At 39.9% G+C, this 19400-nt stretch overlaps 3 protein-coding genes across 3 annotated transcripts in view; all 3 read left to right on the top strand.

The window, feature by feature from the left end:
- kif19 (kinesin family member 19) overlaps window positions 1-3820 on the top strand; it is a 33500-nt gene extending 29680 nt beyond the window's left edge. The window contains exons 17-20 of the mRNA XM_059324707.1: window positions 482-605; window positions 1231-1619; window positions 2462-2627; window positions 2729-3820. Coding sequence (XP_059180690.1) covers window positions 482-605; window positions 1231-1619; window positions 2462-2627; window positions 2729-2856 — 807 coding nt within the window. The 3' untranslated portion in view covers window positions 2857-3820. The remainder of the gene's footprint in view (window positions 1-481; window positions 606-1230; window positions 1620-2461; window positions 2628-2728) is intronic.
- Window positions 3821-5360: 1540 nt separating this feature from the next.
- Window positions 5361-10773, top strand: si:ch73-127m5.2 (uncharacterized protein LOC561202 homolog). Its single transcript, XM_059323992.1, has 5 exons — window positions 5361-5459; window positions 7182-7836; window positions 7957-8157; window positions 8952-9081; window positions 9174-10773. The coding sequence occupies exons 2-5, from the start codon at window positions 7440-7442 to the stop codon at window positions 9643-9645; spliced, it is 1200 nt and encodes a 399-aa protein (XP_059179975.1). The 5' UTR covers window positions 5361-5459; window positions 7182-7439; the 3' UTR covers window positions 9646-10773.
- Window positions 10774-12204: 1431 nt separating this feature from the next.
- si:dkey-21e13.3 (uncharacterized protein LOC100150043 homolog) lies at window positions 12205-18741 on the top strand. Its single transcript, XM_059325244.1, has 5 exons — window positions 12205-12274; window positions 15562-15669; window positions 16359-16481; window positions 17949-18074; window positions 18232-18741. The coding sequence occupies exons 1-5, from the start codon at window positions 12205-12207 to the stop codon at window positions 18702-18704; spliced, it is 900 nt and encodes a 299-aa protein (XP_059181227.1). The 3' UTR covers window positions 18705-18741.
- Window positions 18742-19400: the final 659 nt, after the last annotated feature.

The raw sequence follows: 19400 nt of genomic DNA, 5'->3' as shown, positions 1-19400 counted from the left end.
AGTCTAGTCAGGTGTTACTTCTCACTTCAAGCAATACGGGTTCCTGTTTGAAATATCTGTGCGAGATTAATTCAGTCTGGTAGAACATTTTCATTTCAACCCACACGCCTCCACAAAAGAAACTCCAACATAAACTGTCATAAGTCTTCACTCCACTCTTGGATTCAGGGGTTTTTTGTTCCTCTTTCCATGTTGAAATTTGCAAAGCAGCAGAGCTACATCTTCCACACTTTAAATAATATTGCCCCCCATCTATTTCTCTCTCTATTCAAATGTCTCCGGAGTGTGACTCATCGCATAGACGAGATGAAGTAAGGAGAGTTATGAGAGCTAGAATCCAAATGCCCTATTCAAAGTAAAAAAAATATCATTTTCAAAAGGCCCAGAATTGATTAGATGGCACTCAGTGTGACCTTGACTGAAAGTGTGAGTGCTGTGAATGCCTGATCATAATGTGGCACTGTGCATCTCATGTTTGCAGCTGCAGCCGCTGGCTCCTGAGAGCTGCCTGAGCTACAGCCATCTGAGTCACAGTGTCAGCAGCCACCTGGACTCTTCACCTGAGAGCAGCGAGGCCGGGGCTGACATCCCCCTTTCACGAGCTGGTAAGATGTTTAAACACATATATGGAGTAGAGATCAGGTAAGCTGTAGCCAGTGGCGGTTCTAGACCAGTTTTACTGTGGGGGCCAAGCAGGGGCCAGTGTTTAATCAGAGGGGCACATTAAAAAAACGGCAGAGATGATATTTAGGCATTCAAAACCTTTATTTTAGCTCATTTAAAAATCTCATTTAAGTATATTTGGAAGATACAAATACACTGTGACAACAATGAGACTTACCAACAATAATTATTTTTGCACGACAATGACATTTCTCATTTTAGTGCACAATTACTTTTTTTTATTTTGAAAGTGCAGAGAATGATCTTTTTTTCTATACACAAGCTTTTATTGCACAATTCAACTATTATACAATTGACACATTCTGGATGTCTTTTGTGCACAATGAGATATTGTTTGAACAAAAAAAAGGTTAGAATTGTTCCGTCGTTCATCGTTATAAATTGATCATTTAAATATTAATTTGACACAGGGGCCACAGCAGGGGCCAAGGGCTTCTTGGCAGGGGCAGTGGCCCCTGTAGGCCCCTGTGTAGAACCGCCACTGGCTGTAGCTTTAAAAGCATTGTGAGAATGAAGTAAATGACAAATATGTCTCCGTCTCCACAGAGCGGCAGCAGATCCTAAAGGGGGTCCAGAACATTGTAGTAAAAGCAGCCCGTCGGCGCTCCAAAGCCCTGGAGGTGGAGGCCTTGCGGTTACCCCCTCCCCCCTCTCCTCTGGACCCCAAGAAGCAGAAGAGCAGCCTGTCTTTGAGTGAGGCGCCCCCTAGAGGTTTGCCATTACGCCGTGGCAGGCAGCCGAGCCCTGAACTCAGACACGCCACCTCGGATGATAACCTGTCCAGCAGCACGGGGGAGGGGCCCGGCCTGCAAGTGACCTGGACACACCCACGTAACCGCCAGGTCACTACCAAGAATCAAACGCCACGCGAGGTCGACTTTGAGGCTCGCCGCAAGAAGAGGCGCTCACGCTCATTCGAGGTCACCGGCCAAGCAGTGAGTATTTTCAATTCTGCATTTTAAGTTTATTATTATAACATTTCATGAGCTGCATTATGTGATTTTTGACTCCAAAGCAGATGACAACCAGCCTTAATTATTCGAGTGTACGTTTGTTTTTGGAATGCCAATGCCTTGAGATTACAAAAAGCCTAATAAAATAGCAAACAATTTGAGAACTCTAACCACCATCTTGAAAATAGTGACACAAGTGTTAAATGCAGGTCCACCAGAGAAAGAACTCCTTCTTTTCCACTGACATCAGGCTCCTAAACAACGCATAGGACATTATAATCATGGACTACCTCATATAACTGAACCTGACTGTCAAATTTTCTGTTTGCACTTGCACATGCAGAAATGCACTGCTTACATTTGCTCTGTTTTTATTATTATTATTATTATTGTTGTTGTTGCTTTTTTATTATCACATGCTGCCTTAAATTTTTTTATCTTGTAATTTTTTTCAGTATATATATAGTATATTTTTAGCTTTTACATTGGGTAGAGGGAAACATGTTTTGTACTGTGCATCTCATAATAAACACTTCGATTTGATTTCATTTGATTTGATTGAAGATTTCCAGCTAATCATGCTAACATACATGCAAATGATTAACCTACAGTACAAATCTAGTAGAATCAGACAATATTGGTACTTACTGCATTATGTGAAACAGGTAAACCAGGCTTCAGGGAGCGTATGTACAGATTGGTGACAAATTGAAGGAAAAACTTGAAGTGTCTTAGTATAAGTCAGGCCAACACAAGCAACACCGTATTAGATTGTCGGTATGGAAGAAGTTTGTGATATAATTTTCTCCTCCTTTGGCTTGCAGCTGCCTCAAACTAAGACAACCGCAGCTCAGAGGTTCCGTCCTCTGGACAGCACGTCAGACCCCCATCTCCACAACAATGGGCCCCAGGCTCCCATGCTCCGCCCCCAGTACAGAGGGGTTCCTCCTCTCGCCAAAATCAGAGCACCCCACAACCTCCAGCAAACAGGTGTGTAACGGCTGTAACTGCTAGTGTGAACCAAGTGATGTTCTCTCTCTGTAGCCACCTGTTTTTACTGAGCTTTGTTTGATATCCCCGTCTTTCTACAGGCTCAAATGCAGAGTCCTCCACAGCCCACATGAATAACCTGAAGCGCGGGCCCCAGCTGCGGCAGCCCCAGCCCCTCCTCTACATCACCACCACAGGCACCGGGGGCCAGCGCACACGCAGACACTGAGCCAGCACCCACAGTTATCCTCAACACCAGCACTAACACCCAAACCAGCTGAGCCTGGAGGGGAACCGGAGAGCACCCAGCCCAACAGTTAACCCCTCAGTGACTGACACTAGGCAAGATTTGGAGACAGTATGACGGAGACTAACCAGACATTAGCTGGACGTCTCCTCCCAGGTCTCCTCCTTGCTTTGCTGTGGACACTGAGCGACGGCGCTGACAGGTTCTGACACCTAGCAGCCTGCAGACGCCAAAGATTGCTAAACGTACAGTGCATGTTCTGTTCTGTCAAGTGTTTCCACTTTATCTTGCTGTCGTGCTGTCAGGATGGTGTCAAGCTCACTATGAATGCAACACTGTACTAATGTTTGTGCATTATGAGTATATACTGTTTGGTAATGTTCAGTGATTGTAATGAAGGCCAGAAACTGAACCATTAAGTTAATGGGGGATGTTTATGGTGCTCAACCTCGTCGTAATGATGTAAATGAGATTCGAGGGGGTGACTGGCTTTATTAGACAAAGCATTGAAAAGCTGAGAGGATATTACACTGATGGAAACGTAAAACTGTACAATGAGAAAGGGCCCACTCGAAATGTTTCAGCATCAGTTTTTCTTGTAGTGGGGTTGTTTCAGTTTAATGACACACTCATTTTTGAGTAAAGTCATCTTGATTGTTGTGCACTTCTGGATTCAAAAACTGTTGTTTTCTCACACGCCCCAGGTTTATGCCTTCTTTTACCCAAATGTGACATTTTAATGTCATGTCTGTTTGTGTAGATGTAAAGTACCACAAGTTGCTTTTCAAGGTTAGTTGGCTGTATTTTTAATGAATTATTTAACTGTTGCCTTTTCTTTTATGTTTTTGTCAGACAGTTGTTTTCATAATGACTACTTTCTATGCTTTATTTTGTACATTTGTTTTTTAATTTGTACCCAAATAAATTCAAATGAGACAAATGAAAAGTTGCTGTATTTTTTCCCACTGAAACATGCGATTGACTGGATGCAATAAAAATCAGGTAATAAATGCATTTCCACAGCAGAAATTAAGTGGATGAAATGTGAAGGACAAACAACTGGATCCCTGTGTTTTAGAACAGTTTGAGACTCTTGCATGAACAAAAAAATATTCTCTTCTGAAATATTCTCTAATGTCATGGAAATTCAAATTTAGGGCAAGACTCGAAGAAGGATGCTTTTTACTGACTGTATATGTAATATCATAAACGTCAACTAGATGGTGCAAAGTGGCCACATGTAATGTGTAGAGGATAATTGAACTTTCCAACATCCAAGTTACAGTACGCCATCTAATGGACCAACTCCCAACTGACAACACATGCTTCTTCTAAAAGAGAGACTTTAAGTAGTAACTAATTGCTTGATTTGGCTTTTAATTGCAATTTTTGGATCATTATAAATTTGCAAAGACTTCTATGACCCATATTGGAGGTTGCATTTATCATTTTACATATTGTATCATAACTAAGCATAGGTTTTCTCTCTGTGCCATTTTATATATTATGATGCAAAGTAGTATCCCTTTCTCAAGCACACTTTATCATATTTATCCTGACCTGTATTTCCTGAATCGTGGCTGCATAAAACTGAGGGTATGGAAGCCTATGAGTCTGTGTTTTGTCACATAGTGGTTGAGGGGTGATACGTTTTTACCAACACACTATTTTGGCTGCAAAACCAATATTTAAAAGTCTCACACAGAGAGCCTAAGAAAAGTAATTAGAAACAAAAAAACATCATAAAAATTAAAAGAATTCAATCTTACCTAAAGGACAGTTTTAGGATTTGTCTTTTCCAAGTTTTTTCAACACTGACTGGGACAGAAAAAAACTTTATACCTTTTCTTTTCTTTTAGTTGAGACTGAGTGCTCCAAGTAATGAACAGACTTAAATATATATATAATATAAAACACAACCACAAACCATTAGTTATCATTGCTCAGGAGCAATAATTAATGTTATAATCAGGATATTGTTAAGTCTTTCAAGTGTGGCAAGGGCATCCTCCCTGGCCAAAATAATATTCACAGATGCATATATAAAATGTTATTAGTAAAAGTCTACTTTTGTTCCACATATGAGGGTTTCAGCTTGTTGGCCTGCTAATAAGCAATCATCCAGGTAACACAGTCGAACTGACTCCTGCACCAATTATTTATCCCTGAGCCCAAAACAAGAACGAACATCACTCTGGAAAAGCTCACTTTCCAGCATTCATATAGGTCTACTTTGCAAAAAAGGTTCTTGGTCGACAACACCTCCAAAAATTAGATTTTAAAAAAGCAAGCAAAAGAACAAGAACAAGAGTTTCATCCCCTTGTATCTGGGTGAGACTGAATCGGAAGTCCCGCCTCCTATGTTCAACTGAAAGCCTTCTAAACCAATGAGGAATCACGTGTTGCGTGATTGACACATCAATCGACCAATCAGCGCAGGGATTAAGGCTCTCGGGCGGTAGTGCACGTACAGCTGATTTGCAACCCGCCGAAGCAACAGCAGAGAAGGAGGAAAAATGTCGCTGGCTCCAGCGCGGACCGTTCTAGGATCAGTGTCCTTTTAGGAAAAAACACACGGCAATTCGGTGAGTGGGACAGCCGTCACTAGTTGCATCCAAGGTGAGCGGTTAAATTCGGTCTGTCCCGTCCGGAACCGCAACCTTTCGCTACAGTTTTTTACCCGTTTACAGCACCATTTCAGGCCTGCCGTCCACAAAACAGACGGCTGCGCCTGGCAGCCATGATGAATGTTGGTTATAAACGTAGCATTGTTGATTTAATTTACGTCGTTAGTTGGTGGCTTAAAGGGCAACGCTATTTTCCTCATATAGCTAAAAGTCAAAATATGTTATAAAATGTTTATGACAAAATGACAGGTACAGATGGGAAAGCTTGTCTTTTGTTTTATTTTATTAATTTATACATCAGAGATGCTTATTCTGAGCGCGAGACACAAACCGTTTAATCACGCGCTTGTGCACATTACACATCTCCCTGCACCAACAAGTTAATGAGTTTGATTATAATGTAGACAGTTGCTATAATAAGTTGATATTTTAGCTGAAATAAAGAGATATACTCTTGCTAAGTCTGGCAGACAGCAGTATTGATTGTTGACACTAAACCTGTGACCTTTTAACCTGCTGTCTGAGCTTTATAATGGCCTCTAAGGTCTATTTGTAAGGTCACGTGCTAACCAGGATCTCCTGTCCTCTCATTTACTGTCTTTATGAAGCTGTGCCTAATGCACCTGGAGAGGTTTTGCGCTTTGAGTGGACCACATCCCTGCCTGCTGTGTCATTCCCGTTCAAAACCATGAATAAGAGTAATGGCAAGTCACTGCTGAGATTTGACTTGGGTGTTTAGTCTTTTTTTTAGTAAATTTTCATATACACTCTTTGCTTATAAAGGCACTTAATTTTCTTTTCAGATTTCACCTCACGTTATTGAACAACAGTGTAGTTAAAGACCAATTTTAGTCTTTCTGGGGGGGTTCAAAAACTGGAGTGAAGTAAAAAAGAGAGAGAAAGTTGATACTTTGGGGGTAAAAAAAAACAAAAACATTTGTGTCATAAATGCAAACTGGCTTTAGGTATTCCTGTGTAATTATTAATTTTGGGGGGGGAAGCATTTGGAATACCTAAACCCTGTTTGCATTTATGACACTTTAGAAAGAAATAAAAAACAAAAATCTTAAATTAAACAGAGTTAAGAGTTTGAATGCAGAACTTTTTAACAAAGTAGAAAAGTATCAGCATCAAACTATATTTGAAGAGGGAAAAAGGAAAAGAAAAGAAAAACTACTCATAATATATTTTCAGAAATTAAACATTTTACATCATAATATGTTACGGTTTACAAAAGTGGAGCTCATTTGATTACTTAATGTGCTACTGAGTAGCTTATCTTATAGTGATTAGGTTTTCTTTTTCTGACATGTGGAACAAACTTCAGCTCTCTGGCTTGAATTGCTGCAATACCTTCATTTTTTATAAGCCTGCACATGTCAGCCAAGTGACTATGGACACTGTTTGGGATGAGTACATTTTATCCCACCTAAATATCCCAGAACAAAACCACTGAGATTACCAAATAACAAGGACATAATCTTTCAGTTTCCAAACAATAATCAAAGCGTTTAATGTACTGAGTTTTCCAAGGTATTTTAGGCATTTTTAAAGGCATTTCAGGACCAGAATTAACATAACTTTTTCATTTTTTTCCATTGTGTAGTAGGTTGATTACAAAGCTTAAAAAACACAACTTAACCTTTGTTACTAACCATGATTTTTCTTTTTTTCTTTCAGTATGAAACCTCTGCTGTGTTGCTGCTATGAGAGAACAGTTCACTTTCTTTGTATAGCTGCATGAAGTTTATTATCCAACGGGAGGTTTTAGCTTGACTATAGGAAGAGAGTCGTCTTACACTCCCCTTTTGTCACGACAGCTTTAACGACAACCATTTAAGAACAGAGGAATATACTGTAACACTACATGGGCCTCTAAGGTAACCTGATCTGATAATTACAGCCTCCTCCCTCACATAGAAAGGTAACATTTCAGTCATGGACCAGTCGACCAGGGTGTTGGGGCTGGATGCCCAGGGGAACATGGTGTTCACAGTGGTAAAACCAGTAATGGGCATCTTTCAGGTGGCTTCAGAGCAGACGGGTAGTGTTGCACAAGGGGGCATGGGGCTGCAGGGTTTACCCGAAAACACGATGATCCTCCCTCAAGCACAAGGCCAGGCTCCACTGGACCACAACCAGATGGAAATTCACAGCCTACAGCCTCACATCCAGATGCCACAGATGCAGGTTTCTGCCCCGATTCAGACCGAGGTCGTGTCCCAGCATCAGGACCCGCCACCAAACTCAAGCACAAATTCAGAGTCCGCCCCGCACATGCCTTTTGCAGAGGTGTCGTCACTCCTGGATCCCAACATGAAAGGATCCAAGGCTCGTAAGTGGCCAGATGTCAAAACATAACACGTGTAGTCAGTTTACTCAACAGCAAATGTTTAATCTGAGAATTTAATTTTTTTTTGTTATTTATATGTTTGATCCACTCTTTATTTTTTAGGGAAGTATCTCATCTCATATGATGAAATTAAACGCCGCCTGCAGTCCCCGGAGAAGATGTCCCTACGCTCCCTGGCAGCCTACACTCGGGTCAGCAGAGGCCCTGCCAGCAAGAAAACACTTCTGGAGTCGCTCAATGTCCTCGGCCTCACGCCAAGCACAACTACCTCTGTATCCTCCTCTTTCTCCAAACTCACTGAAGGTAACAGAGATATGTGTTAGTGTGGAAAAATGTTCGAATTGGTTAAAGTCCCTGTCCACTCAAAATTGGGTTTTGTTATGTTTATATTTACATTTAGTCATTAAGCAGACGCTTTTATCCAAAGCGACTTACAGAAAAAAAGGGGAACAATCAAGGTATAGTGCAATAAGAGCCATTAGTGCAGCAATAAGAGCTAGTGACGATTCTTTAAGGAGTAGAATTGTCGTGTGGTGTAAGGAGAGACGGTACTCTCTGAAGAGCTGGGTCTTCAGGAGGTTTTTAAAGGTAGAGAGAGACGTCCCTGCTATGGTAGGAACTGGTAGTGCGTTCCACCAACTGGGAACAATAAATGCATATGCATTATATCCCCAAAAATTTGAAAATATAGACTTTTATCTTTGCAAAGTTTGTCACTAAGATATTTTTTGCATTCCTCTACTGAACTGGGAGATATCAAGCTAGATAAGGCACGTGACGGCTTAAAAAGCCAATCAAACGCAATAAAAGAAAGCTAAAATTTCCAGCACAGAGTGGACGCACTGCAACATCGTAGCAGATAGCAGATTGTTTTGTTTCACAATCACTCATGCTGCATCAAGTACTGCCAGTTGCAAACTAAAAGATGTTACACTTTCCATTCTGACACGTCTGCTAGTCCTCATCTGAGCCTCTTTATAAAAACAAACATGTTAAACAAAATCTTAATCAACTGTCTGGAGGGGGATTTGATTTTCTTACACTCTTCTCTGTTTTAATAAACTTTAACTGTGTTTTAATTTGTGTGGTGTGTTTAGGCGACACCAGAGCTCTGTGTGACGATATGAAGGACTTTGCCCATGACTACATCGACTACAGCAACATGGCCAAACAGCTCATCCCCGAGACGAATACAGTCCAACACTGGTCCAAAATCATTGAAACTAAGTACTGTGTGTCTTTGCTGTAAAATGGTCTTCAAGGTTGTTTTTTCCAAGGAACTTTGGACAAAGAGTAACAAAACTGTCTTTTTCTCTCAGGAACCACTTGGAGGACATGAGAAAATGTTTCAAGGACCCAGTGAACAGCGGTGCGTTTGACAACGTCACTCACGGCCTGGGTCTGGGAATGTTGGACGTTGCTTTGGACATGATCGTTATGGTGATTGAACAGCAGATTCGGATCCTGTCTGGCGTGGCTGCATCAGACCCGGCTGACTCCGGCCCACCGATGAGGCGTATCCGCAGGCGTCACCGCAAAACCCGCTCGACCGACAACGACAGCCCTCACAAGGCGTCTGGAGGGGTCAAAGAGCAAGGGAAGGCCATTACAAAAGGCAAGGGCCGAGTCAGAGCCAGGAAGAAGGTCAGACAGGAGGCTCCAGCTGCTGTTCCTATGGAAACCCAAGCAGAGCAGTGCAAGCCAGACGATGTGGAGAGTAATGTCCTGACCCTGGTTTCTGTTGGATATGAGACAGTGTCCAGCGGTCTGAATGCAACTGGAACTGTTTGACACCTGGTCACAAGACGGCTCCAAAGAACCATAGTCCCATTCAAAGGGAAACTCAGCGATGACACACAAGCTCTGCACAAGTTGAGGTCCTGTGAAGGAGATTACAGCTGTGGTGAACTCAGCATCAGTGCATAATATCACGTCCAGAAGTCCAGCACTTGGACATTTTGGGAAATAGACTTACAAGGTTTCTTGCTGAGAGATAGAAGAATCAAATGTATGCAGCAGGCAGTTAGCTTAGCATAAAGAGTGGAAAAGGGGGACAGCAGCTACAGCCAGTCCGACACTGTCCTACAGTAACAACAGCAACGCAAGTTAAAACTTTTCCTCTTGAGCTACATTAAGTTGCCAGAGATTATCAGTTTCAATTAAAGTTTCAATTAAATCAAATCAAAAGTGTTTATTTTGGGTTCACATTGCTGATTAGCAGCCCAAACACAAAGGGGTCTGGTTTTCTGACGTATCTGGGACTTCCACAACAGGTAAAAATCAGCAAAAGTTGGTTTTCAGGCATGGGTAATAACGAAAAGTATTTGTACGGATTAATTAACAGGTTATATCTTGTTTGTTCTTTAGAAGTTGAAGTAGGTGGATTTTGTCATCATTGGACAGAGCCAGGCCAGCTGTGTTTACTTTTTATGCTAAGCTAACAAACTGTTGCTGCATATTTACTTTACAGAAATGAGTGGTTTTGATCTTGTCCAACTCTAAACAAAAAAAGCAAATTTCCCAAAATGCAGAATATTTCCTTTAAGTGGATCCTCTGTTTCTTTAGTAGCGGGTTTCATATGTGTGTAGTCTAACTGAGTCCAATTTTACTTTATTTTTTTACACTATGTTGTCAGTAAACGGACTAAAATCTCCACCGTATGTGTATAAATGTCATCATGTTGAACACAGACATCCTGTCCTCGCACAACCCATAATGTAGAACAGATAATATCAGTCTGGATATTTTTGCTGGTGGTTCAATGTCTCCTGTTTCTCTGTTGTATTTATTGTTTAGATTTCCAATTGAACATCTGTCGTCTGTTTTTACTGGAACATCAGGAGTTGAGTAAAATATAAAGATTTAATTTTTATTACTACTTTGATTCTGTTATTGTCTTATAAATGGAGACAACTGTGCATGAACGTGTTGATCACTGATTTACACACTACAGGTGAATACGGTCATATTTTAACTTCCACAGTTTTGTATTTATAGAAAGACAATATTTATTTGCATTATAAGTTTTCTGAAATGTTATGTTTAGATATGCAAATGAGGTATGAACTCATTAAATATGCACTAATTTGCATATATTTCCAGGACATAAATCTGAACATTGGATGAAGGAAATTTCGAAGTTATTTTATTTTGTTGCTATATTCAATTTTTTTTTTTACTGAAGGAAATCTCTTATCAGAAAATACTTTCAAAAGCCATAAAAAAGTCAATTTTTGGTATGTTTTTTGGAACACAATGTTCTATAAATCAGGGTATAAACCCCACTTTCAGAATATAGTTAGGAATTAATCTGGTACGTTTGGTGTCTCTAAATTGAGCTGAAGTTGAGATTGATTTTGAGAAAACGGCCTTTAAAGGTTTTTATACATTCTTAATAGAAATTACTATTTGAAGAGAAAATATTGAATGCAATTCACAGCAAATACAATAAAGAACATATAAAACACATAATATTGTGCAGGAGAGCGGGAGCTTTCTAACGATGCCTGTGATGACGAGGTCTAGACTATGCTCGCGGTACTACATGTTGCAAGAGAAAGCAAATTTTTAGTGAATTTAGGATAAATCTACAGGTGCAAATGGATCAAATATAGTAAAATATACACCTAAATGTTAGTTTTTGGATGTTTTCTTCCCACAATTCTGAAAAAAGACATGTTATGGAAGAAAAATAGCCAAAAACCTCAAAATTGACAAGTGCATTAAAAAAGTATGAGCTCCCAAGAGAAGAAAATACCAGAAGTCATGTTCAGTCGTTCAAATATTATGATGATGTAACGAATGATCATTTAAACATCAGGCACAAGGAAAAAATGCCATCTAATAATACACCTGTGTACAAAAACAGGTGCCAGGTGCACACCTATCTGTGTTGTTGTTTTGGCTGAGATTTTCTAGAAGCTGCTATGCATTGTGGGAGATTTTAGGGCGGTAAGAACACATGCAGCAGAGTCAGCCAAGTGCTAATACCTTCAGTGCACCCACAGCCACTCAGGGAGGGGGAGAGAGAACAGCTTTAGTGAGGATTTGCTCTGTATTAACCCTGAGAGGAGACACAGCCAGCTGGAGTACAGGCAAGACAAACACGACAGGCCTTTACAAAAAAAACGACAGCTATTTAATTCTGCACAAACAACACTGCGAGATGGGTTAAAGCAGGTTTAAAGTGAAGTGAAGTAGGTTTCCTCAGAGTGGCAGCTAATGGCACTAAAAGAACAATCTGGAGAAAGGAGAATAAGGTGCAGTGTTGTCTGCATGAAGATGTCAACCTGAGGACGTTTCAGCCAGCTGTTGCTCGGAGCAGAATGGGACACCCCAATGTGCCACTCATGTACACTTACGCTCGATCCCACAGGAATAAACGCAGATCCAGTCGGCTACAGCCCTGCACACCCAACGGTGAGTACTATAGTAACATGGTCAGAGTTTTACACTGATGTGAAGTTGGTTGTCAGTAGGTTTGGGAAGTTTGCTTTGATGTTAATTGGGTTGTAATAGCTTTTTTTCATTCACAGAAGCTACACACTTTTGTTTTTAGGAACGCTCATGCTTCTCACACGTGACCTTTTCGTGCAACCAGACTGTAATACTGTTGGCCCCTGAGCTGCTTAATTAGACAGGTTAAGGGTTAACTGTCCTGTAGTAGTTTTTGATGGGAGCAAATGTTTGTATACAGACACATTTTCACAGGAACCTGGTCTCAAAGGAATCCGTGAAATAGCCACGGATTCGCTTAACTCAAAATCCGTGGAATAGTCACGGAATAACTCAAATTTCCGTGAAACTGACACGGATTTCGCTACAATGCAAGTTAATGACAGTCATATCCCGTGGCTATTCCTTGGATATTTTTTCCTATTGGTTTGTTCCAAGTCACGTGACTTTTAAGGTCCCGGCGGTCAGAACAAAAAACATGGCAGACAGTTCTCTCATTTTTAGTGAAAAAATCAATATTTTGACTTAGTTTCTGCATGAAAATGGATTTTGATCACATTTCTAGCGAGAAATATATGTTTTATTTTCTAAATATTCACTCAGTGAATGTACATAATCACTTTGTATGTTGGAATAGCCACGGGATATGACTGTCATTAACTTGCATTGTAGTGAAATCCGTGTCAGTTTCACGGAAATTTGAGTGATTCCGTGACTATTTCACGGATTTTGAGTTAAGCGAATCCGTGGCTATTTCACAGATTCCTGTGAGACCAGGTTGTTTCACAGCTAGTGAAGAGACTCTTTTGAATTCTTCAACAACCATGCATATGTAATTCTTCAAGTAAAAAATGTTTATTAAAGAGTTAAACAAATCTAAAACTATCAGGAATGCATTTGAGGATAATCTGCAAAACGTTTATGTATTGTTTCTACCATTTCAGGCAGCCATTGTTTCCCCATTCATGTCTTGACAGTATGGAAAAAATCAATGTGCAAAATGAAACCTGCTTGAGTTGTGTCGTCCATCACAATGATCATCAATAGTGCAGTGTTTTACATCATTGTGCAGTTTTGCACGCTTAAATCTTACTTGATTAAAACTGTTGTTTACACACCTTGTGGTTGGGGGCGATGATTCAAAAGAGTGGGAGAAGATGAGTATTTTGTAGCCAATTTCCTTATTGTACTGTATATAAGACCATATAACTATAACACCAAAGAAGTTCAAGTTTGTCTTTGTGAATATCAGGGTTTTCCGTCTTTAACACAACGATATTTTTCATAAAGAAACATCCTCTTATGCATCAATAAGATTTGGGGCTTGTAATTCAATGAAACTGCTTTATTTTATAGATTTATTAATAGTCATTGTTTTACCCTTGGGACAAGGCAAGTATGCAGAATGTTAAGTCTTAAATCGGTTCTTTATCAGCATTTAAAATACTTTTTTTTTTTTATTCTGCCGGGAACGGTAGGAGAAAAATATTACACATATATATCATGTGAATTATACATTATTTGTTGTAAATTGGCTTTTAAAAAAATGCAAATCTACTATTAAAGCTTCCCAGTATTCCTCCTCATGTTTGTGTCTTCAGTAAATTGTCTGAATTAAGGAGTGGAAGTACAGTAATTACTACTAATCACTGTGTGTCACTGACCTCTGTACAAGTCTATTGAAGGACCATTTAAAAGAATCAGTTTAGACACCAGAGGGTTTAATATTTGAACAGACAGTCGGAGCAGAAGAGTGCTCGCTGTAAAGTGTCCTTGACCGAAGCACTCACCATAAAGCTGCTCAGGTCGGCAGGGTGAAATTGTTGTGGGCAGCAGCTCACTGCCAGCTGTTTATTATCTCCTGAGTGGTGCTGCAACTCCGCTTTAATGATGTTTTAATTTCCATGAGTAAATTAATCTAAGTGCCACAGTCAAATAAGGTTAGTAGAGTTCTACTTGGAGCATTCTCTTGACAGTTTGTGAACCAGAGACCCTGTTGGTAGAGTTATAAACCTAGAACCACCAGTTCAGTGTGATGAGGGCTGATACTTGTAAGGTTCTGGTTGGTCAGTCAGTCACTGTCTCAACTGAAATAACTTCACAAAAAAACAAATCCTTGCACAGAAATGTGTGGTCCCAACAGGATCAAACCTTTGATCCCCTGACATTTCCTCTGGTGCTACCAGGATATTAACTAATTAATTTGAGGTTTCTTAGTGAAATGTCTCAAAAACTATTGGATGGATTGCAATGAAATGACATACAGATTTTCATGTTTCCCTTGAGATTTCCTAATACATTTAGCGATCCCTTAACTGTTTATCTGGAGCTTTAAACCATAAGGTTAAACAATGTAACTACTGCTTGTTTAATGCTAATTAACTAAACTAAGAGGATAAAAATTACAGGCATTATTCCTGCTAAACATTAACATGTAAGCATGCTTATTATAGCCTTACAAAACTTTTTGGGTTTAGACCCAAAGACCAGAGACTGATAGATGGTTGTCAAATAATTTGCAAATAAAATGCTTTTTCATGTTTTTTGAGCAGGCCTGCTTCTTTCTCACACAACTCCAATTTGAATTGGGTGGGGGGCGCCGTTTTTTCTTTTCCGGAGGCCATAGTGAGCTCACTTTTAGGAATATAGTGGAGACTGATATCATATAAAAGTAGAATATCTAAGGAATCTATAGGCACCGTGTGTGTCAGGATATACTGTCGTGAAGTTGTTGAAATAACGCTGCAAAATTAGGCTTTTTTATATTTCATTCAAATACATTCAGAGCAGTGAAGCTTTAAGGGGAGGAAAGTTTGATAAAATGCTGCAGTTGTTGCTGCCATACATGTTTGATATCAGTTAAATTCAGTTTGACTGAATACTTTGTTGGTCAGTCTGTGGGTTTGACTCTCAGTGTGGAGAAATAAAAAGACTGACGTGAAATGAATAGACTGAGAATTATTCTCTTATTTGACAAAACAATTCTTGATTGAATTTAATTTTGTGGACACAAAATGCAGTTAAACAGTTACAATATATTGTATCGCAATACTCATCATATCGCAAAATGCTTAAAATTGCAATAATATGGTATCATGTCGGGATAAAACCTTATTGTGGGGCCTCTGAGGATTCACACCTCTAACTATAATGACTTTCAGATATCCTACACTCCCATACAGCATGCATATCTGCTGACCACATTTTATGACTCTCTCACCATCTCTCTGTTTTCCCTCATCTCCCCACAGAAAACCTGAACTATGCACTAGGAGCCATCAGAGTCCTTGGTTTGGAGCTGATCGCAGACGAACTGAAACCACATCTGAACACAGTGCTGACCAACATTAAGGAGAAGAGTGAATTCATTTACACTGTTTTACACTGGAATATCTCGATTTTAATTGAAATATATGATTTCAGGCTCTGCTTTCCCTCCAGCCTCATAACACGAACTGCTAGACGACATTACATAGATCAGACGTGTCAAGGTTTGGTATAATGATGAGTTTCAGGGTTATTTTCTCTTTCATTTGATGCGATTTGAATTGCAAAAATGCAGGCACTCCTTCTGCCACATGCAATTTACATATTTATGTCTTCCCATACCTTAAGACATAATGCCTCCCACTGCTAGTGGCAGCTATATCGTACAGCTTCTCGTTTGGAGCGATAAAACCTGCAGCAAAAAGCACACCGGTGAGGGACGGGGAGCCGGGGGTTGAGAGGCTGTGAAGGGATCAGGTGTATGACAGTTATAAGTCCTCGGGAGACGCTAAGCTGTATTTGTGTCTCAGAGCAAGAGAGCAACAGGGGGATAGAGAGAGAGGAGGTAAAGACGGGTCAGAGAGATCACGATGAAAGGAAGCCTGAAACAGAATTCTGTGGCTTTCTGCTCAACGATTAAAAGGAACAAATCGATTTTAAAAGCTTGTTATGAAACTTCATCTTTAAGCCGAAATGTATTCGGCCTTATAGTAATTGCGTTGTGTTTACTGTGTATTTGTATCACTGCTGTGTTTACATGTGTGCTACCGCTTGTGTACAGACAAAGGCGCTCCTGAGCAGGTGGTGATCAGTGGGATCCTGCCCATCCTGGCCCTGTCCCTGAGGAGCAGAGGGCCGCTCACTCTGCTCACCGCAAAACTGGTGGCCGAACTCGCCAGGGAATGTAAGATTGTTATACACATATATCTCTTTGTCTACCATTTATTTAGACATAGTTTCATATGTAGCTGTTATTTAACCCCAAGCTGTTTCAGGCATTTTTTGTGTGTGCCCTTTTTATATTTCACTGACTATGGCTTTGTTTTACCACTGCACTCTCAGTCCTGCAGCTCTGAGGAATCAGGACAATCATAGCTACACTGTAAAAAATGTACATGTGTAGAAATTACAGTAATACACTTTCAAATTACATGAGAAGTAGGGCGTAAAATAAAAAATTGCATATCACCGTAATAGACATTTTTAATTACCGTAAATCAAGGAATAGAACAAAACTTTTGAAAAACTGTAGAAAACAGTTTTACTGTAAAAGTATTCATGTAAAATTAATGGAGAAATGAAAATACTGGGCGCAGTAATGTGCTGCCCACTGCTCCTTGCATGGTGTGTTCACTTGTGTGTAAAAAATAAAAAAAGGATGGGTTAAATGCAGAGGTTGAATTTCCCCATTGTGGGATTAATAAAGTTATCTTCTTCTTCTTCTTCTTCTTAAAATGTCACAAGGACACAATTACCCTAAACATAAAGGGACTTCACAGTCTAAATTGCAGTTTTTGCTGATATTTACATTTAAATTTACATTAGAAAATCCACTCCCTGTCATTTTTATGGTGAAGTTCTGGCAACCACAGCTGTCGGTATTTTACCATAAATTAAACACATTATTTTTTACAGTGTCGTGTGTGTGAACAAGTAAAATTACTTTTGTGAATAATGACAGTTATGACATAAATCATGAAAAAAGAAAAAATGCATTTTTAATTTCTCTGATCATTTTTTTTAAATGGAGTAAAATGAAATTAATCCAATCAACACTATCCAAGTGCTAACAAGTGTCAGGAAAATAAAAAAAAAAAAAAGTTTCCACATATCGAACTATATGCATTTTTACAACCTCTCCTGTCCTCTCCTCTCTGCTCTGTGTAAACAGATATTTAGTGAATATTTGTCACGTGACCGCTTGTCTCAGCATAATCAATCATGGCTTCACAGTGTCGCTGAGGAGCAAAATTTAATGTGTTTAACAGGATCTAGTTATTACAAACGGTTTATTTTTGGCAACGTTTTAAATGAGGCATGTAGAATAAAGGGATTTTAACAGAAATATCACAATTTTAAGCTTCGTTTTGGTTCATTTTTCTAAGCAAAACTTTCATAACCTATGATCCGTTCAAGTGACGTTGTAAAGTTTAAATTCTGACAATGTCAGAATTTACACTTTCTACGATAAACATGTATTTTTGGTGAATTCTTAAAGAAAACATACGTTGTAGGTGAGGTTCAGAGGTTCCCCTCTAAGGTGCATTTCCTATTGGCTGCCTTTAAAGCCTGCCTGATTTTCTTCATTCCTTTTGTCCTTTCATTTGGGCAGTTTTACGTTCAATCATTGAGTTTTCTTGTTTCCTGTCAGCTGTTGTCTGTAAAGGTTTTGGTGATGCGGGTCTGGTTACGGCTTTGCTGTCTGTGCTGACGAGTCCAGACCAGGATCTGCTCCTTCACGCTGCGAGAGCCATCTCACGCATGTCTTATGACAGCTGTAAGCAAAAAAACATGTTGTGGATTGTGTAATTTAATACTTTTAGTTGTAATTCATGTGTGTGGTTACCATTCTCTGCTAGATTTGAAGTTGCATTTGACACAGTTTGAGGTCAAACTCTGTATTCTCTATGCCTCTCTCCTTCTGTCGCCTTCAGCTAAGCTGCAGGAGATGTTGCTACGTCAAGGTGCGGTGCCTCGCCTTGTTGCCATCCTGCTCCGTTTCCCTGGTAAGGAGGCTCTGGAGGAGGTGTGCCTTCAGGCCCTGTGTAACCTCAGTGGCATGGGGGTGGCAGAGGAGGCTGGCATGGTGTGGGAGAGGGGGGCTTCTGTGAGGCCGGGGGAGTCGGTGTTTCATGGCGTCTCTCCTCACTCCTGTGGCTTCGCCTCCTCCGTGACCCTGGTGTGTGTGTCTCAGTGGGCGCCGGGTCAGTACGCCGTCAACATCGAGGTGTTCCAGCGCTGCTCCTCCTCTTTCTGGAGCCTCCACGGGAACAAACGGACTGCTCGTTGGTTCCCGTTCTCCAGCTTGGGGAGCTGTTCAAATCTGTACAAGGTGATCAAGTTCTCTACAAAGAACATCCCTCGAACAAAAAGTCTGAGAACTCGTGTGTTTCATACTTTCCTCTGAAAACTGATCCGAACTGGAAGATTTAACTCTGGGGGGTTTGATTACACCACAACCATTTCACAACCATCTCTTCATGTCAGTCGCACCTCATTTCAGTTAGTATGGGATCCTATGACACACTGCTTAGTTGGGATAAGTCACTGAACATAATGTATCCATGCATGAAAACCTTAAAAATGAACATTATAATGGTGTCCTTGCTGTTGATTTGTTCACAAGTGCTTCAAGTAATTAAAAGGCAACAATCATTTTCTTTTCTACAGTGACACCAACTTTAAATGTTAAATGTTTACTTTAAATGCTTATATGTGTCTGTACAGCAGCCCAACAAGGTTTTTGTTGTCTGGGGAGGTTTGGAAATGCTTGGGGAAAGTTCTGTTATCTTTGACATTGTTGATAAAAACCACAAAAAAAAAAACACTTACAACTATTTCTTGCACAACCAAAGTTTCCAAAAATCTTCTACCCAGGACAGGTCATTTCATATTTAGATAATGGTATTTCTCATCATATAGCTTGCTTTTTGATAATTCAATAAATGAACAATCTGTGTATGAAATCACCTTATGGTAAAGCCTGTTTTTTATAATGCATATGCAATGTTGGTAAAACAGCATCTTCATGGTTCACTCCTATATATGGATCAGATTGTAAAGTCTCATCTGAATGATATAAATATTGCTATAGCACAATTTC

The sequence above is a fragment of the Centropristis striata genome, chromosome 21 (genome assembly GCF_030273125.1).
Source record: "Centropristis striata isolate RG_2023a ecotype Rhode Island chromosome 21, C.striata_1.0, whole genome shotgun sequence".
In the NCBI taxonomy this organism is placed as follows: Eukaryota; Metazoa; Chordata; class Actinopteri; order Perciformes; family Serranidae; genus Centropristis; species Centropristis striata.
The sequence above is the reverse complement of the archived record's forward strand: the minus strand, read 5'-3'. Positions and strand labels throughout refer to the sequence as shown.

Coding starts and splice junctions, on each gene's coding strand:
- si:ch73-127m5.2 (XM_059323992.1), top strand. CDS start 7,440: ATGGACCAGTCGACCAGGGTGTTGGGGCTGGATGCCCAGGGGAACATG. Junction 7,837..7,956: donor CATGAAAGGATCCAAGGCTC/GTAAGTGGCCAG, acceptor TTTATTTTTTAG/GGAAGTATCTCATCTCATAT. Junction 9,082..9,173: donor TCCAAAATCATTGAAACTAA/GTACTGTGTGTC, acceptor TTTTTCTCTCAG/GAACCACTTGGAGGACATGA.
- si:dkey-21e13.3 (XM_059325244.1), top strand. CDS start 12,205: ATGTACACTTACGCTCGATCCCACAGGAATAAACGCAGATCCAGTCGG. Junction 12,275..15,561: donor ACAGCCCTGCACACCCAACG/GTGAGTACTATA, acceptor ATCTCCCCACAG/AAAACCTGAACTATGCACTA. Junction 18,075..18,231: donor ACGCATGTCTTATGACAGCT/GTAAGCAAAAAA, acceptor TGTCGCCTTCAG/CTAAGCTGCAGGAGATGTTG.